Here is a 22,633-nt window from a genome sequence, read left to right on the forward strand (position 1 = left end):
CTGAGCCCTGCCCCTGCCTTGCTGCGTAACATTTAGCACTGCCCTTCCCTCTCTGGGCCACCTTTTCTTTATTGTAGCAGGAGGTGACAGTTTTTACTTTCTGGGATGATGTGAAGCCCAGGGTAGGGTCTGACCCCACCGTATTCAGCCCAGAGGTGGGGTTTTCAGAGTTGGCAGCTAGAGGAGGGGTGGCCTGGAGGCATTGCCCTTCGCAAATGTGAGAAGCTATTGACTTTCTTGAGACCTTTCCAGGAGTCCAACAGGGGAGCCAAGAAGTAAACGGGAGATCTCCAGAGCTTCCAATAGCCCTGGAGAGGGAAGCAGAGGGATGAGAGTTGAGGAGCACAGTCTGGGAAGGCAGGCGTGTGAGTTGCAGAAAGAGGTGCTCTCTGCAGGGGAGTACCTGGTAGAGTGGAGGTCCACGGTGCTTTGGGGATGACAGACCTTGAAGACCTAGGAGAGGGCATGGATGGGCTCTCTGGGCCCCTGTGACTGCAGGTGGCGCGTGTGAAAGGAACAAGGCACTGCTCACCCTCTGCCTTCTGTCCCCCCAGGATATGCGGAAGCACGTGACCATGACCCTGCTGGATACAGAGCAGTCGTATGTGGAATCACTGCGCACTCTGATGCAGGTGAGACTTGGGGTGGCCTGGGTCCCTGAACGCAGCCATTCTGAGTCTAGGTGGCTGTTGGACATGTGGGAACACCGGGGACCGAGGTTAGAGAGGAGTGACCGCGGGGCATACCACCCGTCCATAGAGGACGCTCCCTCCAGGGCAGGAGAGAATGCAGAGGGGCCGTAAGGAGGCCAGACTGGGGCACCAATGGCAGATGCTCCCTCCTCCTACTGACCTTCCACCTCTCCTGGCAGTGCTGGGTCTGAGCTTAGATCTGTGAACCCTCTCTAGTCCCACTCCACCCCCACCCCCGCCTTCACTTCCTTCATTGATGGGAAAAATGTTGGTTGAATGGAATTAAATGTTAGCATGTGCTATGTGCCAGGCCCTGTTCCAGGTGCAGGAAACACCGGGACAAATAAGAGACAAGCCTCTGCTGCAGGAATTGACAGTCCTGCTAGGGACATAGTTGAGTATATGGGCTCTTAAGGCATCAGGTTGGGGTGGGGGGCACCTGGGAGGTAAAGGGTCAAGGAATTTTCCCTGGAGGACGTGCTGGCTTCCTTCTGCCCTGTACTCTCAGTAGCAGGAACAGCTCGTGCAAGGTCAAGTAAGGAGAGACCTAGCCCTTTCAGGAGTCCATGTGGCCAGCACAGAGCACAGGGGTCAGTCCTGTGGTAATGCTGAGGGAGCCAGCAGAGCTCACGTGGTGGGGACCCTCAGTAGCAGGAGGAGAATTTGGACTCTCCCACGGGTCCGAGGAACTATTGAAAGGCTTTGAGCATGGGCAGTGTGTGGTCTAACTCACGCTTTATGAAGTCTATCTGACTGCTGGGAGGAGGGTAGCAGAAGAGGAGGCCAGGGTCACTGAGGCCAGGCAAGGGAAGAGAGGCCACCACCCGGGGGGAGACTGCAGAGAGGGGAGCTGGGGACAGATAATTAGGAAGCGGACCAATCGGGCCAGACATGGTAACTGGTTGGCCTTGGGGCAAGATGGGGAAGCCCGGGATGGTGCCTGGGCTCTGGCCTAGGTGACTAAGGCACTAAAGGAGCCCTCTGAAAAAGGGGGGTGAGATGGTGAGTGAGGTTCAGACGTGAGGTTCAGAGGTCTGGAGAGCCCAGGATAGAGAGTGTGAGCCTGAGCTAAAGTGGGACCTGGTGTTCATAACTGGGGACAGGCTTTCTCAAACCACTTAGGCAGAGCAAGAGCGAACGGTGGAAGGGAGAGCCTGGGGAAACATCCCAAGGATTCACTCATTCACTCCACAAATCCACCACGAAGCAGGCAATGTTCTCTGGAGCGTTCAGCAGTGATGAGATCCTGTCCCCTAGAGCTCACAGTCTGTGGCAGAGACTGACAATAACCAGACAGGCTATGCATGAGGACACATAGTGATGTAAAAGTGCATGGAGAGTATTCTTAAAACAGAATATTATTCAGCCAAAAAGGAAATTCTGACACATGCTACAAGTTCTTGTACATTATGCTAGTGAACTAAGCAGGTCACAAAAGGACAAATACTGAATGATTCCACTTATATGGGGTACCTGGAATGGCCAACCAAACTCATAAAGACAGAAAGTAGAATGGGGCTGCCAGTGTCTGGGGAGGGGGACATGGGGAGTTGGTATTTAGTGGGTACTGAGTTTCAGTCAGGGAAGATGAAAAAAAGTTCCATAGTTGAGTGGTGGTGGTGGTCCATAACATGAATGTACTTTAATGTGGGTATACCGAACCAGTCACTTAAAAATGATTAAAATGGCAAATTTTATGCTATAAATATATATATATTGCATCACAAAAATACATCATTTATGTGTGTGTGTTTGTATATTTTAAGATGCATAAAGCAGTGAGAACACAGAATGGGGGTCTGCCCTAGTGTTGGGGGCCAGAGTATGGGGTGTTTAGCTGAGACCTGACAGGTAGGTAGGATTTAAGCAAGGGGAGAGCTTGGAGGGACTTGTTTTAGGTTGAAGATACAGCAGGAACAGGGCTGGGTGGCGGGAGGAAACCTGGAACAACTAGGAATAGGGAGGTGGCCAGTGTGGCTGCTGGGCAAGGAGCTGGCCTTTATTGTGAGCACAAAGAAGTCATAGGAGGGCCACAATTGGAATTCCATCTTTATGAGGCAGAAATAGATGTGCAGAGGTCTTGGGGGGTCCTTGGTTGTCCCCTAAGTAGGAGTCAAAGGCATGGGAATCAGTCCAGGGGTTTAGTCACTTGCTCCCTTCTGGGTGATGCCTAGTCTAATAATCTCACTCCTCTGAGCCTCCACATTTTTGTCCTGCAAACATAACTAATCATACCCTCCTCTCAGTGTGAAGATTAAAAGGTGATGGGGTGGGCGTGCCTCTCTACGTCTGAATCTCCGGGCTGCCAGGCTGCACACGTGGAGGCTTGCAGGGCCTGTGAGTGGAAGAGCTAAGGGAGGACGGTGCTGAGGACACCAGTTGAGAGTGTCGAGTGGGGAAGGTTGCCAGCAGGAAAGACTATGTCAGCTGAGACCAGCTGTCACTCGATGCAGCCCTGGTGTGTTGGAAGGACTGAGGTCCCGCCCAGGGGTCCAGAGCACAGCTCTGGAGCCAGGCCACTGGTGTTGAAACTTGGCACTACCTCCTGACCAGCCATGTGATCTGGAGCAAGTTATATATCCAGTCTCTGCCTCTGTTTCCTCGTCTGTTGAGTGGGAATAATAATAAGACCTGTGTCAGGTGCAGATTATGAGATGCTTGTATGATTTAACATACTGCCTGGCAATTCTGCCTGCATGCAGGCATGTGCATTTGTGTGTGTGTCTATAAAATCACCTTTAATCCTTGTATTAACCTTGTGAGGCAGATATTATAATAATGCTCTTCCTCTTCTGAGGAAATGAAGGCTCAAAGAGGAAGAAACCTGCCCAGAGTCATCTGTCTATTAAATGATATCCTAGTCCTAGTCTGTTTGGGCTGCTATAGTAAAAATTCCACTGATAGAGTGACCTAAACAAATAGATTTATTTCGCATAGTTTTGGAGGCGGGGAAATGCAAGATCAAAGTGCTGGCAGATTAAGTGCAGATGAGGACCGGCTTTCTGGTCTGTAGACAGATGTCTTTTCACTGTGTCTTCCATGGTGGAAGGGCTGAGGGAGCTCTCTTTCAAAGGGCACAAATCCCATTTGTGAGAGCTCCACCCTCATGACCTGCTCACCTGCCAAAGGCCCCACCCCGAAATACCACCACATGTTTCAACATGTGACTTCTGGAGGAACACATTCAGACCAAAGCAAGCAGTAATACTAAGAGCTAACATTTATTGTGTGCTTTGTATAAGTTAATTCATATAAACCTCACTATAGACCCCTATTTTACAGATGATGAAACTGCTCACAGAGAGGTAAAGCAGCTCGTTCAGGTTCACAGTGGGAATGACTGCCATAGCCTGGGTTGAATCCCTGTCAGTCTCACTCTAGGGTGGAGATTGGACTCTACAGCTCTGGTGATCCATCGCAGTGACTTCTGCCACTCAAGTTGATTTGTATTATTCCTGAGGGCCAGGAGTTCACAATGAAGGAAGAAGTTAAATGCCAAGGTTAACAGCCAGAAAGGGGTGGGATTTGAACCCAGGTCCTAAGGGTGCACCCTTTCCTCAGTGTCACCGTCACCCTTTGAGTCTTCCTTCAACCTGCAAATTCCCAGCTAACAACACTGCTTTCCCTGACCGACCGCTCTGTCTTATTTCCCACTGCACTTACTACCTTCTAATACACTGTGTAATAAATTCGTCATTTAGGGTACTGTTGTCTCCCTCCTTCCACTAAATTGTCAGATGCACAAGCACAGGGACTTTTGTCAGCCCACAGATGCAGCTCATGCTTAGAAAGCAGGACACACGGTAGTTGCTCAGCAAGTATGTGGTGGGTGAGTGCAGGTGTTGGATCCTAGCAGGTTCTGCATCGAGTTCCCCTGTCGCTGTTTATTCTTTCCTCCAGCTGGTGTGCAGGCTTCTGTGTGAGGCGCTAGGACCCAGAAATGAGCGGTTTAACTCCTACTCCTTGGGCAACAGATCCTGGCAGAGATCCTTCGGGGCTCAGACTAGCCTAGGAGCTGTGAGAGAAAGGCTACATGTGTCCTGTCACCCCCACCCTCTCCGCCTTTCCGGAATCTCAAACCAGGCGAGAGGATTCTGTTGAGCTTTACTTTCTCAAACTTGTTTTAGAACAAGGCAATGGCACCCCACTCCAGTACTCTTGCCTGGAAAATCCCATGGACGGAGGAGCCTGGTAGGCTACAGTTCATGGGGTCGCTGAGGGTCTGACACGACTGAGTGACTTCACTTTCCCTTTTCACTTTCATGCTTTGGAGAAGGACATGGCAACCCACTCCAGTGTTCTTGCCTGGAGAATCCCAGGGACGGGGGAGCCTGGTGGGCTGCCATCTATGGGGTCGCACAGAGTCGGACACGACTGAAGTGACTTAGCAGCAGCAGCAGTTTTTTTTTTTAATGTTTATGTAAATTTTATTGCAACATTCCATATACTTTTTCAAACAACCTAGTGTCTTTGGCTTGCAGTTACAGTTCAGGCCAGTAGAGGGCGACATCTACATGAGCCACTAGCCACTTAGCAGGGCTATTCAAGCTCAGGAAATACCTCTGGATGCGGATTTGAAGTGAAAAATGGGAGTTTTAGTCACTAATTGACCAGAAGATCTGAAAACATTGTTTCGGATATTGTCAAATAAGCCTTCAGTAACTTTCCAGATACCCCTCCGTACCTCTCGCTGCTTTATTTAACCCACAGTAATTATGGTCTTTTAATTTACCACCCGACTCTGTGGACATGAGTTTGAGTGAACTCAGGGAGTTGGTGATGGATAGGGAGGCCTGGCGTGCCGTGATTCATGGGGTCGCGGAGAGTCGGACACGACTGAGCAACTGAACTGAACTGAACTGAACTGAACTGAATTTACCACAGGATTTCTGCATTTAATTGATTCTAAGACACATTCTTCACATTTTACCATCTCTGAAATCCGGGTTCATCCCATAGATGATGGCCTATAATAACTTAATTGACAGCATTTTTTTTTTTTTAGGTAAAAAAAGAGTAATGATGCAACTTAGATTCGATGATGTGGTTTTTATTTATTTATATTTTAATTTGTGTGTTCTATCTGACTAGATTGTAAGCTCTATCTGGGCAGGGATTTTGGCCTTTCTTTTTCACTGCTGTCTCCCAGTTTTTAGAATAGTACCTGGCACATAGTAAATGCTCAATAAAATATTTGCTGAATTAGTGTGTGGAGTCTCCCAGGAGCCCAGTCTTCTTGATTTCTTCATTCTAAGCTCTGTTCATTCACACATCCAACAAATCTTTCCTGACACACATCCAACAAATCTTTCCTCACCCGCAACTTGTGCCAGACCCTGGTTGCTGAGTGAGGGTCATGGGGCTAGATCTTTCCATCTCCCTCCTGGAGCTCCCAGTTTAATGAGGGACATCCTGGAGGCAGGGCCACTGAACAGCAGGCCCAGGAGATTTTGTATATACCTGGGCCAGGGGGTGGGGGTGCCATCTCTCTGAGGGGACTGGCACCGACCCTGTGGCCCCTCCAGGGCTATATGCAGCCACTGAAGCAGCCGGAGAACTCCTTGCTCTGTGACCCATCACTGGTGGATGAGATTTTCGACCAGATCCCAGAGCTCTTGGAGCACCACGAGCAGTTCCTGGAGCAGGTGCGGCACTGTGTGCAGAACTGGCATGCCCAGCAGAAGGTGGGAGACCTGCTTGTCCAGTCGGTGAGTGGCCCTGCTGTCCACTGCTGTGCCCCCACCCCATGTCCCTGCCTCTCCTCAGAGAGACCGCCTGGGCCTTGGACCCCACCCCCACCTCCGAGACGGACTCTGATCCCTGATCCAACCCCTAGAACTTGACGAGACACTGGCACTGACCCCAGATCCTGCATTGACCTTGACACAGCCCAACCCCAGAGCTTGGCTGGACTCTGGCATGGACCCCAACCCCAGTTAGACACCCTGACCTTGGACCCAGCCCCAGTTGCTGACGGTTTCCCTGGTAGCTCAGTTGATAAAAAAATCCGCCTGCAATGCAGGAGACCCAGGTTCAATCCTTGGGTGGGGAAGATCCCCTTGAGAAGGAAATAGCAACACACTCTAGTATTCTTGCCTGGAAAATACCATGGACAGAGAAACCTGGCAGGCTACAGTCCATGGGGTTGCAAAGAGTAGGACATGACTAAACCCCCAAACCAGTTGCTGACACTGACCTGACTCTAGTCCTGACCCTGAGCTGCCACCGATTGATTATAACCCAGACTTCAAATGGATGCTGGTACTGACCTCAACCCCTACTTTAACCTGAATGTAAACAGTTATCCTGGTCCTGACCCTGGACTTGGGCTTGATGCTGACACCGGCCTAGGCTTGACTAGTTCTTTTCTCCATCAGGCATTTTAATAATAATGGCTATTTGGCACTTATTATGTGCTGTTGCTGCTGCTAAGTCGCTTCAGTCGTATCCGACTCTGTGCGACCCCATAGAAGGCAGCCCACCAGGCTCCCCCGTTATGTGCTAGGTATTCTAAATACAGTATGTGTATCAATGACACTACGGAGGTAGCTATGATTGATTATTCCCAAGTTTAAAGCTGATGATTCTGGGAATTCCCTGACGGTCCAGTGGTTAAGACTCCATGCTTTTACTGCTGAGGGCCTGAGTTCAATCCCTCATCCGAGAAGATCCTGCAAGCTGTGTAGGGTGAGGCCAAAAAAAAAAACCCCACAAGCAAAAAATAAAGTTGATGACTCTGCCACATAGAGAAAATAACCTGATCAAAGTGACAGTTCGTAAGGGAAAACTTCCCTGGTGGTCCAGTGTCTAAGACTCCATGCTTCCAATATAGGGGGCCTGGGTTCAATCCCTAGTCAGAGAACTAGATCCTGCATGTTGCAACTAAGACCCAGTGTAGCCAAATGAATAAACAAATGATATTTTTTAAAAAATCACAGTAAGTGGTAGAGGATTCAACCCAAAAATCCTGGTTCCAGCGCTCATGCTCTACCCCACCCCTTGTCCCTTTCACCACAGACAAGACTTCCACCTGCGAGCTTTTTAAAATCCTACAATGGTGATTGAGACCTTAGGAAAGTCATTGACTTCAGAATTTAAAAAGGACTGTAAAAGTGAAACTAATAAACATTCAACTAAATGTCTGCAAAACATAACATGCCATTTTCTTTTGTTAAATTTAGTATTCATTTACATGAGTTTAATTACATTTGAAAAAATTTCAGTTACATTTTGCCAGAATTCCCAAAAAAGCACGATGATGAAAGAGAAATCATAGTGTAACACAAACTAAATGCTTACTCAGAGCCAAATAATTTCAAAAATAAAACTCTAAAACTCTTCCAGAAAATTCTACTAGTAAAAAACACCTAATCTATTTCTATGGGATGTGGATGTGTTTGCATGTGTTTGTGATGTGGTGCGGTGGGCCTTGGACTTACTAAGAAGGTCTTGGAAGGTGCCTGCTGACCTGGAAACTGATGTAACAGGATCCTTGGCTTGATGGTGGTGGGACCCCCAGCTTCAGTGCTGACATCTCCAGTCTATCGCAGCCCTCAGTGTCACTGGGTATATCCGCTCCCTGTCTGGACCTTGATGTTAACCAAGGGTAGCAGTGGAAGCCCTGGTCCCCACGGAGGGGGTCAGCATAGGATGCCCTGTCCCAGGATTGGGGGGAGTTCAGGGGAGGCTGTCTTTATCCCTGAGCTGCTTCAGCCTCTGCCCTGTAGCACATCTGATGGGGGTTGGGGATTGGCATCAAGAACCTAGAAACATGGATTTGGAGACCCAGAGGGGACCAGAAACACCACCAGAGGTCAGCTAGTCCATCCATGGTGCAGCTAAGACAGGCACTGGGGTGACTTAAGGCTCAGCCAGGGCTTCTGCCGAGGACATCCACATTGTGCCCAGTCATCAGGTGTTAGCCATCGGACAGAGCATACTGGGAGGGATGGGAGCGCCTACTCCTTGGAGCTGGTAGTTGCCTTGGGGGGTCAGGGAGGCCAGAGCCCAGGTATAGTTCCAAGCTGAACCCTCTTCAGGGTAGGGGTGCTTCCTGGAGGCAGCAGAACTGGAGCTCCGCCTTGCCAGGGTGGGATTTGAATGGGGGAGGGGCCTTCCTGGTGGAGGGAATTACATGAGCAAAAGTCAAGCAGCAGGAACAAGTTTGTGTCACTCAGCAAGGAGGGAGACCTGCCTGGTTGGAGACCAGGGGATGAAATGCCCCGTTGGGAGGGAGAGAGCCTGGTCTGAGTGCACATGTGTGTCTGCACACACATGCACATGCCTGATCACACAGTCACATATGACATGTACAGACATCACAGTAGTAGCACATGCCCGATCCCTTAGAGACCGTGTCATTTTCAGATGGAGGGAAGAGTTAGATGTTGGCTCGTGAATCAGTGGAAACCTGGACAGGGTGAGGTGGGGAGGGGACACCTTGAGGGTCCCAACCTGCCTCTTCATCCACAGTTCTCCAAGGACGTCCTGGTCAACATCTACTCTGCCTACATTGATAACTTTCTCAATGCGAAGGATGCCGTGCGTGTGGCTAAGGAGGCGAGGCCTGCCTTTCTCAAGTTCCTGGAGGTACCAGGGCCAGGCAGGGGGATGGAGGTCACCCTTCTTGGGCCAAGCTTTGGGGGTCTCAGGAGCCCCCAGCCTGGACACCAGAGCCCTAGCTTGTGGGTCAGTGTCTCGCCTCGGAGCTGGAGGGGCTCCCCAGGGATTTGTCTGTCCCTGGACGTTTCCATCTTTGCTTGTCAAACCTCACTTGGGTGCCCATCCACCCTGTTTCGGGTTTCAGCAAAGCATGCGTGAGAACAAGGAGAAGCAGGCACTGTCCGACCTCATGATCAAGCCGGTGCAGCGGATCCCACGCTACGAGCTTCTGGTGAAGGTGGGCATGGGGTTGGGTGGGCAGGTGGGCAAAGTCTGGAGGCATGTGGGGATGCAGGGGGCTCAGTGGTCCCCACCTAGTGGAGCCCCAGGGTCCACATATGAAAGTTCTCTCTAGAGTCTACCCATAGTCTCTTCTGTTCCAGCAGTCACTGTGGGGCCCCAGAGCCTGACAGGGGTGGCTAAACAGGGGTTTACGGCTCATTCCCACCCAGGACCTCCTGAAGCATACGCCTGAGGACCACCCGGACTACCCTCTCCTGCTGGACGCGCAGCGGAACATCAAGCAGGTGGCCGAGCGCATCAACAAGGGTGTGCGAAGTGCTGAGGAGGCAGAGCGGCACGCCCGTGTGCTGCAGGAAATTGAGGCCCACATCGAGGGCATGGAGGATGTGAGTGCTGTCCTGCCTGGCTCCACCCATGCCTATGTCCGCATCTGTGGTCACCTGGAACGGTGGTCATGGCTGCAGTGTGTTTGCATCTGTCTCGGTTTGCATCTGTGTCCTCCCCCATGTCTGTTTCTGGCCATATGTCCCATGGCCTGATGACACAGCGTTGAGAGGGTGGACAGCGTGTTGCTTCTACTGACTTGGCTTATGAGTGGGGCCAAGGGTCACTAGGGTCTGGGGAGGGGTAAGGATTCATAATGAACCTTCAGGACGCCTTGTCCCTCCTGCCCCACAGCTCCAGGCTCCTCTGCGGCGATTCCTGAGGCAGGAGATGGTCATTGAAGTGGTAAGAAGTGTCCCATTGTCTGCCCACCTGTCCCCACCTCCCTGCTTGGTTACCTTCTCTGCTCACAGCTGCTGCCCTCTGGCTTCCTGCTCTTCCACCCCAGCAGGAGCCCAGGGTCAAGTCCCAATTTGCCTCTGGGCATCTGGAGGGCCCTCCCCTCCCTCGGCCTGGCTGTCCCCCTTGGGCATGGTGGGCAGGAGGGAGGGCCTCTGGGCCTGAATCCTGTCTCGGGCCCCACAGAAGGCAGTTGGTGGCAAGAAGGACCGGTCCCTCTTCCTGTTCACGGACCTCATCGTCTGCACCACCCTGAAGCGGAAGTCAGGCTCCCTGCGGCGCAGCTCCATGAGCCTGTGAGTGGCCAGGGTGCTTGAGGCCATTGTCCTTCCCTGGGCCCACTCCCCCGCCTTGGCCAGAGCACCCTTGTTGCTCCCCACAGGTACACGGCAGCCAGCGTCATTGACACGGCCAGCAAGTACAAGCTGCTGTGGAAGCTGCCGCTGGACGACGCGGACATCATCAAAGGTGGGGCTGGCTCGGGCCCACCTGTGGTGCTGGGTGTTAGGGGGTCTTCCTCTGAGAAGCCCACCTAGAGGATTTGAGCCGTGGCCAGGTTGGCTGGCTGTACACCTGCTCTTCTGCTTTTGGGCCTCACTTTCCCATCTTGTCCAAGGGTGCTGGCATGCAGGATCCAGTTTGTGTCCCATGGAGCCAGACTGACCACCTTCTGATTGGGCAGGGGCCTGCCGTGGCCTGGCAGAGGGACTGGGGCTGCAGTGCTACAGGGAGCACAGACATGCCCGTAGCGGGTGATTCACTGCACAGATGCATTTATACACCTCATCTTAGATGATGGCGCACTGTTCTGGTCCAGCAGTTTGGTGCCTGGGGAACAGACACAGTCAACTCAGGCCAATCAGAAAACTGGCTGGAATGATCCTTTTGTTTGGGGCTGAGACTGTCGGGAGCTGAGGCAGCTTCAAAGAGCTGCTCCTCCTGCTGTGTGAGCGTGTTCCCCCCACCCCCGCCCCACCCCCGCCCCCTCTGTGCCAGATTCACTGCTATCAGCTTTCTCCGCCTCCTCGTAACTCCCGTGATCCATCACGGCCTTGTCTGCCTCGTGGCCTTTCTCCCTCAGCTCTCAGGCCCAGTTGCTCCAGGAGGCGCAGTCCACCCTCCTGAGTAGGGTGGTTATTTGGTGGTGAGGGCACCTTGGGGCCAGTGGGCAGGTCAGACCCAGTGAGGCAGGGGCTCACTCAGCCCCTTGGTGAACCCAGGCCTGCCCCACACCGGCCCTTACACAGGAAGGCAAGCTGATTATTGGTCCAATTCATCTCTTCTCACTAGAGAACAGGCCGGTGGATAAAATGAGTACCTCTAGGTCAGGTGTCTACCCCTGGTCCAGCCAGCTGTGGCCAGAGAGGGGCAGGGTCATAGGGAAGAAAGCATGGCTGCCTGGGTGGTAGAGGTTGGGGGGGGACAGTTTCCCTCGGAAGGAGCAGATGTCCTCAGGCCTCTCTTGTCTAGTCCCCTCCACTGCTGTCTACTCAGCCCATTTGTGGGCCACTGGCCTGGGGCGTTCGCCCCTAGCCAGGCAGTGTGGAGTGTGCGGGATGTTGAGCTGGTCTGTGGGGCCAGTACTTGGCAATGATCAAGTATGGGACAGGACCAGGGAAATCTAGGTCATCAGCCCATTGCCCCCTCCTTTGTGGGGGGAGTTGAGTCCCTGGATCAGCACATTTGACTGCCTGAGGCTCTGCCTGCCCAGCTGACTTCCCCTGTGGGAGACTGCACCACCACAGCGACCCGGCATCAGCTGGAGTCTGCATAACCTGGGAGCTGTCTGCTGTTTGCTCTTTGTGCTCTTCCAGGGAGTTCTCCAAGGGACCGACACCCTGTGGCCGGTGGCTGTGAATCAGGCCCAGTCCCCTGCTCTCAGGCCTGGAGTTTCTCTCCAAGCTTCCCATTAACTTTGGGGTTAATGCTAACCCGAGGTCTGGCGGTTTACAAGCTCTCAGTTTGTCAGGCTGCTCCCCGCACCCAACTGCAAGTTGGAAGGGGAGGGGAGGAGTGTCTGTCCAAGCCTGACCTTGTCTGTCTCTGGATCTGCCCATGGCCTCCCTCTGTCCCCACTAGGGGCATCTCAAGCTGCCAATCGAGAGAATATCCAGAAGGCGATCAGCCGCCTGGACGAGGACCTGACCACCCTGGGCCAGATGAGCAAGCTCTCGGAGAGCCTTGGTTTCCCCCACCAGGTCTGCTGCTTCTGCCTGAGATTCCCCTACCTGGTCTGAAGGGGAACAGTACAGCCTCATCCCATCTCTGAAGGAAGTCGTATTCCAGGCCTGTGGGTTGGAGACACAGCTCCATCCCCAGCTGAGGGAGGCGGGAGGGCCCACCACGTCTGTGTGGGATCCAGGCTACCTCTTGGTCTCCGGGAAGTGGAGTCCCATTTTCTGTCTGAGGGAAGAGGCAGATGCCCAGTCCCATCCCCAGGGCAGGAGTAGGCTGAGTGGGGAAGTGAGGCCCTGAGGCCTGGACCTTTATCCCTGCAGAGCCTGGATGACGCTCTGCGGGACCTCTCAGCTGCCATGCACCGGGACCTGTCGGAGAAGCAGGCCCTGTGCTATGCGCTTTCCTTCCCTCCTACCAAGCTGGAGCTGTGCACCACGAGGCCCGAGGGCACCGACTCCTTCATTTTTGAGTTCCCCCACCCTGATGCCCGCCTCGGCTTCGAGCAGGCCTTTGATGAGGCCAAGAGGAAACTGGGTAAGCCAGGGCCCAGGCCGGTGCCCTCCTCCCAGAACCTTCAAGCAGTGGACAGCACCTTGCAGCTGTGTGTGACATCAGGAGCCAGAAATATCAGGACTGCCATGTCCTGTGTTCCAGTCCCTGCCAGTGGAAGGGTGGACCGAGACTTCTGCAGAGAAATTCAGGACTTCCCCAGGGTTGGGAAGATCCCCTGGAGAAGGGAACCACTACCCACTCCAGTATTCTGGCCTGGAGAATTCAATGGACTGTATAGTCTATGGGGTTGCAAAGAGTCAGATACGACTAAATGACTTTCACTCACTCACTTAGGGCCTCTTTGGCAGAGATTCTGTGGATACGGTCAGCGTAGGGCAGGGGCCCTATCATGGGAGTGGGTGACTAGGACCTCGTACTTCCACCACACACACACATACACACATACACACAGCAGGCCTGGATCAGGGAGCACTGTTGAGCGGGTCCATAGAAAATCCTTAGAGACCTCTGGGTCTACCTCTCACATTGTACAGGTGGAAAATTGAGGCCAAGGACAAGCAGGACATAACAACCAGCCACCTCATTCTCCCTAGAGAGACCCTGAGGGGCAGGAGAGGAAGGGAAATGGGCAAGGTCAGGACCAGGGTGAGGTGGAAGCTAAGCAGTATCTGTCTGTCCATCCATCCCCACTACAGCCTCCAGCAAAAGCTGTCTAGACCCTGAATTCCTGAAGGCCATCCCCATCATGAAAACCCGCAGCGGCATGCAGGTGTGTATGCACCTGGGTACCTGGGCACATGTATTCTAAGCCAGCATGTGTTCATGTGTTTTTGTTCTTTGTACAGCATTATGTACATCTTGAACATTGCAGTGGTTCCCTATGTCTTTGAGGGTACAGCTCTCTGCACAAGCACATGGACACTACATATGTGTCATATGTATATGGGTACATCCATGCATTTATGTATCTTTGCATGTGAACAAAGGCTATACCATTGACGTGCAAGTATCTAATTCATATGCTTGTATGAATCTGTATACATATGGACAAAGTTACCATTTTTTTCATTTGTTACACATATACATGTATGTGTGATCATATTTGGGGTATATATATATGTGTATGGATATATGTGTACACACATATGCATGTATGTCACAGAGGGATGTGTGCATTTGATGTGTGAAGAGTCACGTGTGCTCTATGTGTGCACGTGTATGCCGAAGGTGTGTTGAGAATCCAGGAGGGCATGGACAGCGGTGTGGAGCTGGCAGCAGTTCCTCCACTCACCTTCCCCTGTCCCTTGGCGCCTTCCGCAGTTCTCCTGCGCAGCCCCGACCCTGAGCAGCTGCCCCGAGCCCACCCCCGAGGTGTGGGTGTGCAACAGCGACGGCTACGTGGGCCAGGTGTGTCTGCTGAGCCTGCGCGCTGAGCCCGATGTGGAGGCCTGCATCGCAGTCTGCTCCGCCCGCATCCTCTGCATCGGGGCGGTGCCAGGCCTGCAGCGCTGCTGCCACCGGTGAGGCCCGCCCGGACGGGGGCGGGCGGGGCCTGGGGGCAGAGTCCCCGCTCCTGACCCGGAGGGTGGGCGTGCCCTGCGGGTGTGGGCGGGGCCTGGGGCGTGAGGACGTGTAGGGCAGATCCTAGCTCCTAGTGACACACATTCCCGACCCTTCGTCTCCCAGGGAACAGACTGCGTCGCTGAGGAACCCCCCAGAGACGGCACCCGAGCCTACCGGACCAGACCTGGACGTCGAGGCGGCGGACGAGGAAGCAGCGACGCTGACCGAGCCAGGGCACCAGCCATGCCTGCACATCTCCATAGCGGGCTCAGGCCTGGAGATGGCGCCAGGCCCCGCCGAGGGTGACCCCCGCCCGGAGCTAGTGCCCTTTGACAGCGACTCGGATGATGAGTCTTCGCCCAGCCCCTCGGGGACCCTGCAGAGCCAGGCCAGCCGGTCCACCATCTCCTCTAGCTTTGGCAGTGAGTGCCCAGGTTGGGGCAGGGAGGGGCAGCCCAGCCCGTGCTGGTTGGAGGAGAAAGGGGATAAGCACAGCCATGGCATCCAGTCTCAAGACGCTAGCGCAGAGAGCGCTGGGGACCAGCAAGATGGGCAGGGACTGTGACACCGAGGGCCCCGGCGGCAGTGGGTAGTCAGGCTGGATCCTGAAGCCCCTGCAATGGCCAGTTAAGGAAGATGGAGTCGTTGTGGGGGGTGGAGATTGGTCCATGGTGGTGGATTGGAGGTGGCCAGGCTGGGACCAGGAGTCTGTAGCACTGAGCTGTCAGTCAGCAGGGTAGCAAGGGCTGAACTGATGGCGGAGTCTGCAGGGCAAGGAGAAGAGCAGTGGAAGACCGTGGCCCAGAAGGGTGTGTTGAGGGGAGAGTAAGGCCTAGAAAGATATCACATCTTGGGCCTGGCAGAGTGGGAGAAAGAGCCCTTTGTCTTCATCAGATGAGGAGACCCCGAGCTCCAAGGAGGCCACAGCAGAGACCACCAGTTCAGAGGAGGAACAGGAACCTGGCTTCCTGCCACTGTCTGGCTCCTTCGGGCCTGGCGGTCCCTGCGGCACCAGCCCCATGGATGGGAGAGCCCTTCGTCGGTCCAGTCATGGCTCCTTCACCCGCGGCAGCCTGGAGGACCTGCTGAGCGTTGACCCTGAGGCCTACCAGAGTTCCGTGTGGCTGGGCACCGAGGATGGCTGGTAGGAACATAGGAGAGGCTGGAGTCTTGGTGCCAGAACCCAAAGTGCCTGTTAAAGAAATCATATCGCATCCTGAAGCAGAAGCAGGAGGGCCTTGGGTCAGATCTCAAGGATACTGCCAACCAGGGCTGCCAGAGGGTCTGAAACCCACAGGGAGGCTGTGGGATTTTGGTACCTTGGGGTGGCGCCTGCCGTGGAGGAGATGGTGGTGGAGGCAGCTAGGAGAAGGGATCGGTGTGCCCAAGCGCTTGTCACAGGTACACACCACTGATCCACAGTGTCCACGTGTACCAGTCCTCCGACAGCATCCGTGATCGCAGAAACAGCTTGAAGCTCCAGCACTCGGCCTCTGTGACCTGCATTCTGTAAGGCCCCCCACGTGGCTCTTCTGGCTCACACCCTTCTCAGCTATACCCGTAGACCTCCTTCTGCTCACCTGGCCCCTCTGGGCACAGAGCACAGGGGTGTGCCCTAGGCTGACTGTGTCTCCCACACACCGTGCATCACTGTGCAGTCACTGCCTCTGCTTAGACTCAGCTGCCCACCACCCAGAGAGCAGGGGGTGGGAGGAGGCGATCCTCCAGAGGCCATAGTCACTGTCTAATTCCTTGGGCTCAGGTGACCTCCTTTGGCTTCTCAAAAGCCCCATGACTCCTTTTCCTTACCTAGGTATCTGAATAACCAGGTGTTTGTGTCTTTGGCCAATGGAGAGCTCGTAGTCTACCAAAGAGAAGCAGGTGAGTGTCCCCACACCCCTGAGTAGGATCTCCCTTCTGAGCAAGCTGGGGCCTCCAGACCACAAGTCTGGAGGTGTGACTTTTGGTAACTCCTGGGTCTTTTCTGGGGTTTGGTGTCCTCATTGATAAATGAGGTTATTTATTCGCACCTTATTTCAGGGGAGGGTGAGGCTCAAATGCAATATAAGATTGAATCTGCTGTTTTCTTTATCCCACTCCTACTCTAGGCCATTTCTGGGACCCCCATAACTTCAAATCGGTGACCCTGGGTGCTCAGGGGAGCCCCATCACCAAGATGGTGTCTGTGGGTGGGCGGCTGTGGTGTGGCTGCCAGAACCGAGTCCTTGTCCTGAGCCCTGACACGTTGCAGCTGGAGGTAGTGGGGATGTGGCTGGGATTGGGGAATTGGTGACTTGGGGTGAGCCAGGCCCATGAGAGAGGATGTGAGACCACAGGGCCATAAAAAAGCAACCAGCTGAGAGGTCGGGGCTTTCCCCCGACCTCTGTGTGAATCTGAGCCAGCCCCTGGCCTTCTCTAATCCTTATTTCCTTCTAGCTGATGAAGGCTACAGATACATGTAAGTTAGGATTCTTTAGTCCTCCTCCCCACCCCAGCCCTATTTCTCAACTAAGGTATTGGGGTCTTTGGTGGGTGGACAGAGTTCCTTTCTGACGTCAGCATCGCTTGTCATCACTCTGGCCTTTAGTCCTGATTTCATTTACATGTGCATCAGTAGCTGTCAGCCTGGTAGTATCCAGGAGTAACTAGTTCCCTTGATTTCCCTCTCACTGGTCCCATCGTTGGTTGGGCTGGGAGTGAAGAGGTGGAGAACCCGGGTTCAGGTCCAGGTCTGTGGCTGACTTGCCGATGCCCTTGGACAGGTTCCCTTCCCTTCTAGACTCGTTTTCCAGCTGTACAGGGTGAGGCCAATGATTGCTGTTAAGACCCTTCAAGCTTTGAACTTCTCTGATCATTAACTCACTCACTTCCTTGGGGAAAGGGCACTTCCATTTTAATTCCTGAGGTTTAAGTGGGGAGGCTCCAGTGAAACTAAGATTTGAAAGGTTAATCATCCAGGTCAAGTAGCAAGGCTGCCTTTTCTGTCAATCCAGTGGGCTTTCTGGAGAGACTTGGCGTGAGTTGTAGGGAAGGGGGAAAGGGCACTGGTGAAACACAAGGCCGGGAGGGGCCAGTGAAGGCAGGCCTGTGACTCACCCATCTGTTCTCTACCCTCACCCTAGCACACGTTCTCCGTGGGGCAGGATTCCAGTCGCAGCGTGGCTTGCATGGTGGACTCCAGCCTGGGTGTGTGGGTGACATTGAAAGGTAGTGCCCACGTGTGTCTCTACCATCCAGACACATTTGAGCAGCTGGCAGAGGTAGATGTCACGCCCCCTGTGCACAGGATGCTGGCAGGTACTGACCTCAGTCTCCTCCTGCCCCTTCCCGTGGAGCTTTTCTGTCCCTGGCGGTGAGGATGCTAAGCCAGGGCCAGCACTTGCCCCAGCGCTGGTCTGTCTCCTGCCCCAGGCTCAGACGCCATCATCCGGCAGCACAAGGCTGCCTGCCTGAGGATCACAGCGCTGCTGGTGTGTGAAGAGCTGCTGTGGGTGGGCACCAGTGCCGGCGTGGTTCTCACCATGCCCACCTCACCCAGTACCATCAGCTGTCCACGGGCGCCTCTCAGCCCTGCTGGCCTCGGCCAGGGACACACTGGCCATGTCCGCTTCTTGGCTGCAGTCCAACTTCCAGACGGCTTCAACCTGCTCTGCCCAACTCCACCACCTCCCCCAGACGCAGGTGGGTCTACACATCCTCTGCCAATCCAGGGACCTGGGCTTTGGGTTTAGGATGCCCCGCTGTCCTGCCAGAGGAGGGATAAGAGAGAGGGAAGATGTAATACAGATGTGGAAGTGGCGTATATTACAGGAAGTAGGCTATAGAAAACCCAAACTGAAAATCTATTAGGATACTCTGTGTGTGTGTGTAAAATTCTGTCCAGAGAATGTCATGAAGATGAGGAAGTGAACTAAGAATTAGAATATGGCACAGGAAGGGATAAATACAACAGGAAATAAAACAGGACTAGAAATGGTGTGTAGGGCAGAGTGGGAAACAGAAGTAGCACCAGAAAGCAGAGCGTAGAATGGCAGATAGGACAGGAAGGGACTGTGGGCATTAGAAAGTGAAACCTAGTAGGTACTGATGCACATTGAGGAGGTTGCAGTTGGCCAGGTCTTGCTCTGGCAGGGCAGGAAGCAGTACTCCAAGAGGAAGTGGCTGTGGGCATCAAGAAGCAGGGCGGCCTCGCTCAGGGGTAGTCTGGGTCCAGAGAAGACTTAAGCTGCCTACCTGGGAAAGGCTGTTGGAAGCAGGAGGTGAGCACCAAGAGGGCTGTGTTGAGGTAGTGCTGCCGCCAGTCACCTCCAGGCTCATGGCTCCTCCCCTCTGCACACCCAGGCCCGGAGAAGCTGCCCTCACTGGAACATCGGGACTCCCCTCGGCACCGAGGCCCTGCCTCGGCCAGGCCTAAAATGCTGGTGATCAGTGGAGGCGACGGCTACGAGGACTTCCGACTCAGCAGTGGGGGCGGCAGCAGTGAGACCGTGGGCCGAGACGACAGCACAAACCACCTCCTCCTGTGGAGGGTGTGACCCTGTCCATGGTGGCCCAGGACTCGCCCACCCATCCGCCCTCCGCCTGCCTGCCTCTTCCAAGCCCGCCGGCAGACCCTCACATGAGTGTCTGACCAGGGGCACACCCGTGCCTGCACAGACTTCCTCCCATCCTTGCGGAAGCATTCCCAATGGAGCACCTGCTGGCCAGCAGGGTCTAGGCCTTTCCCGGCCCTCTGGCTGCTCTGGTGCACCCAGTCATGATCGGGGGGTGGAGAGGGGGGCACGTGGGCTGCCCAGGACCTCTGTCCCTGGAGCTTCTACCAAAGACACGGCCGGGCCTGGACCCCACGGGGCTGGGGAGGGCCATGTGCAATATTTGGAGGGTTTTCCTGGGGGCAGTGGGAGGGCTGGGGGATGGAATCCTTTCCCGTGTACAGTATTTATGTTTCTTTTTAGATGTGTACCTTCCCAAGCACTTATTTATGCAATGACCTGGGGCAGGGAGTGATTGGAGAAAATGACAGAAGAGGGAAAAAAGGCAAACAAACCCTATTCCTGCCCTGGGAGTCACCCTGGGACCCCAACCAGCCTTTCTGGAGGGACCAGTCCCCCTTCATTATGTACGCACACACACACTGCATGTTCGGGGCACTGAAACACTGCCCCTTAACATAAACTTTCCACAGCCGTGTCCTGACTGGGTTGCCCTCCAGTATCCAGAGCAAAGGACCAAGTCCCCTCAGTCATCCAGAACAAGGTGATGACCGTGGGGAAGGCAGTGACTCCCATCCAGGGGGCTTCCCCAGGCCTTGGTGTTTCCTTGCTTGTCGGCAGTGCCTTTAGTGGTTTCCGAATGTGGGAACCCCGTCAGGGCCTTGTCCAGGGCCCTCTCCTGGCCTGAGCAGGGAAGGGACCCTCGCTGTCCGCACATTGCCCCCCAGCCCCTGTGTCTCATGCACTGGCACACATGGTCACCGCAGAGGGTGGGCCTAGGGGCCCCTCACTCTGACCACTGACTCCCTCTCTCTACACCCTCCCCTGGCAGGGGCAGCCCTTCCAAGGACTCTCAAAGCTGAGGGGCCACACATGGCCTCCCTGGCTGGGAAGGCTACTTCGGAGGCTAGCTTCCCCTTCCCCCACCCCCACCCCCCACCCCTGAACCGCAGAAGCCAGTCTGACCCCAGCCCCCATGCTTCTTCAGCTGCAGCTCCAAAGGTCTGGTGTCAGATGGGGTTTGTTTGGTTCTGTTTTTGTTTGGGGTGGGTGGGTCGTTGTGGTCTTAGATTATGTTTTTCTTGCTACCAAACAGTCATGTATTAACTTTCCTTGAATGATGAAGTTTAAAGAGTCAATAAATAGAAGCACCAAACAACTGGTCCCCATTGGCAGCCACAGAGGCCTCCTGCCAGCAACCTCCAAGCTCCCCAGCTGCATGGGCTCCCCGACACCCACCCACTTGGACAGACAGAGTAGGACTCAGAGACCCAGAAGAGTGCTGTGGTGGTAAGGCAGCCACTGACTTGCTGTGTTATATCTCAGGCAGGTCCCTGTGTCTCTCTGGGCTGCAGTTTCCTCATCAGGAAAACCAGGAGTTGTGTTTGTCAGATGCTTTATAACCAGGGCTGCATTTTAGAGTCCCTTGCAGGTTAACATTGTAAATATAAAGCATGATACATAAATTCAGTTCAGTTGCTCAGTCGTGTCCAACTCTTTGCAACCCAATGAATCGCAGCACGCCAGGCCTCCCTGTCCATCACCAACTCCCGGAGTCTACTCAAACTCATGTCCATCGAGTCAGTGATGCCATCCAGCCATCTCATCCTCTGTCGTCCCCTTCTCCTCCTGTCCCCAATCCCTCCCAGCATCAGGGTCTTTTCCAATAAGTCAACTCTTCGTATGAGGTGGCCAGAGTATTGGAGTTTCAGCTTTAGCATCAGTCCTGCCAGTGAACCCAGGACTGATCTCCTTTAGGATGGACTGGTTGGATCTCCTTGCAGTCCAAGGGACTCGCAAGAGTCTTCTCCAACACCACAGTTCAAAAGCATCAATTCTTCGGCGCTCAGCTTTCTTCAAAATTACGTGTATGTAAATACACATTCCCAGGCTCCCCCAGCTCTTGAGTCAGTAGGCCTGGGATAAAGCTTGGGAATCTGAAGCTGACACATGCTACAAGGAAAAACTAGGCAAATGTGAGCCTGTCTACAGCACCTACAAGAATCGGTGCTCTCCAGCAAAGCCTCAGGAGGCTCAGAATCTGACAGAGGCCAAGGTGAGCAGGGGTAGACTCCAAGTCACTGTGATTTCTGGTCATTAAATCAGACATAAGAATGCAAAGGCTGACAACACAGGACTGTTCTTCGCAGGGGCATGGAGCCCTTTCCACCAGGGCACACCAGCAAGACGCAAGGTGATGACTTCTAGAAAAAGAACAAATCAGGCTTCAGCTCTCTTGAACACATGTTTGAACATTTTCCAACCTGAACAATTAAGACTTTACAGAAATCATTTGCTAAAGAGGGGTGCAGGCTCACACTGCACACTGGTATTCACGTATCTTAGTTCTGCCAGGCCCTTGATGCCATGGGACAGGCATGAGACATCTGGCAGCATCGCTACTGGGATGATCTGGAGGAGAGGGTAACAGAACACAGATACATCACAAAGTAAAAGGCTACATTCGCATGGAATTTATGATGAAACAGCATAGAAGGAGCACAGGTTTTGAAGCTGAACAGAAACTTTGACTTTGCCACTAATTGGCTATGCAGCTTTGGATGAGTTGTATTCCCACTGAGCCTCCATCTCGTCATCTGTAAATTGGGGTTGATAATCCTTTCCCCCACAGGACTGTTGGCTGGTGTGCACAGATCTTTGGATTGCAAGGAAGAGATTTGTTCTGCCCAGAAATAAAGGGGGCGCTGATTAGTGGAAACGTGAACTAGAATCAAATAGCTGTTAGCACAGTGGCCCAAGTGCTGCTGCCCCATCTTAAGACCCCTGGACTCTCCACCTTGAGTCTCTTGATTCCTGCCTCACCACCAGCCAGCTGCCATTTTCTGCTTCACAACTTCTGCTGCCTGAGGCCCTCTTCTGCCTCTGGACAGACTTCACTTTCAGCACTGGTTACCCAAGGCTGGATCCTCAGCATTTTCCCTAATATGCCTCGGTAGGAATGGGCCCGGCCCAGCCCACCGCTGCTTAGAAGGCCACATCACAGGACACCGGGCAGCCTGTGGAGAGATGAGCAGCCCTGAGCAGGTCAGCTGTGGGCAGGGCGGCCCTGGGATGCACGATCGATCGCTAGGCACCCGGCCTAGGGGAGAGCCTAGAAGGATCAGCTCCTCTAAAGCAGTGGTTCTCAATCTTGCCTGCACATTGTAATCACCTGGGGGGTCCAGGTCACATTTCCAGACCAATTAGAATTCTGAGGGTGGGACTGACCCAGGTGTCAGTCATATCTGTAGGAAAACTTTTAAGTGAAGTATAACAATTGTAGGAGA

General features: G+C 53.8%; 1 protein-coding gene across 1 annotated transcript in view; it reads left to right on the top strand.

The window, feature by feature from the left end:
- ARHGEF17 (Rho guanine nucleotide exchange factor 17) overlaps nucleotides 1-22,503 on the top strand; it is a 60,504-nt gene extending 38,001 nt beyond the window's left edge. Inside the window, exons 2-21 of the mRNA XM_055423637.2 lie at nucleotides 555-632; nucleotides 6,218-6,400; nucleotides 9,165-9,281; nucleotides 9,499-9,591; nucleotides 9,806-9,982; nucleotides 10,275-10,325; nucleotides 10,566-10,675; nucleotides 10,762-10,847; nucleotides 12,459-12,577; nucleotides 12,878-13,091; nucleotides 13,766-13,839; nucleotides 14,391-14,590; nucleotides 14,757-15,055; nucleotides 15,528-15,777; nucleotides 16,056-16,142; nucleotides 16,447-16,514; nucleotides 16,742-16,890; nucleotides 17,757-17,931; nucleotides 18,046-18,315; nucleotides 18,976-22,503. Coding sequence (XP_055279612.2) covers nucleotides 555-632; nucleotides 6,218-6,400; nucleotides 9,165-9,281; nucleotides 9,499-9,591; nucleotides 9,806-9,982; nucleotides 10,275-10,325; nucleotides 10,566-10,675; nucleotides 10,762-10,847; nucleotides 12,459-12,577; nucleotides 12,878-13,091; nucleotides 13,766-13,839; nucleotides 14,391-14,590; nucleotides 14,757-15,055; nucleotides 15,528-15,777; nucleotides 16,056-16,142; nucleotides 16,447-16,514; nucleotides 16,742-16,890; nucleotides 17,757-17,931; nucleotides 18,046-18,315; nucleotides 18,976-19,169 — 2,994 coding nt within the window. The 3' untranslated portion in view covers nucleotides 19,170-22,503. The remainder of the gene's footprint in view (nucleotides 1-554; nucleotides 633-6,217; nucleotides 6,401-9,164; nucleotides 9,282-9,498; nucleotides 9,592-9,805; nucleotides 9,983-10,274; nucleotides 10,326-10,565; nucleotides 10,676-10,761; nucleotides 10,848-12,458; nucleotides 12,578-12,877; nucleotides 13,092-13,765; nucleotides 13,840-14,390; nucleotides 14,591-14,756; nucleotides 15,056-15,527; nucleotides 15,778-16,055; nucleotides 16,143-16,446; nucleotides 16,515-16,741; nucleotides 16,891-17,756; nucleotides 17,932-18,045; nucleotides 18,316-18,975) is intronic.
- The last annotated feature ends 130 nt before the right edge of the window (nucleotides 22,504-22,633 follow it).

This window comes from Moschus berezovskii, chromosome 14, assembly GCF_049115385.1.
Source record: "Moschus berezovskii isolate FMDL1 chromosome 14, NW_MosBer_1.0, whole genome shotgun sequence".
NCBI classification, from domain to species: Eukaryota; Metazoa; Chordata; class Mammalia; order Artiodactyla; family Moschidae; genus Moschus; species Moschus berezovskii.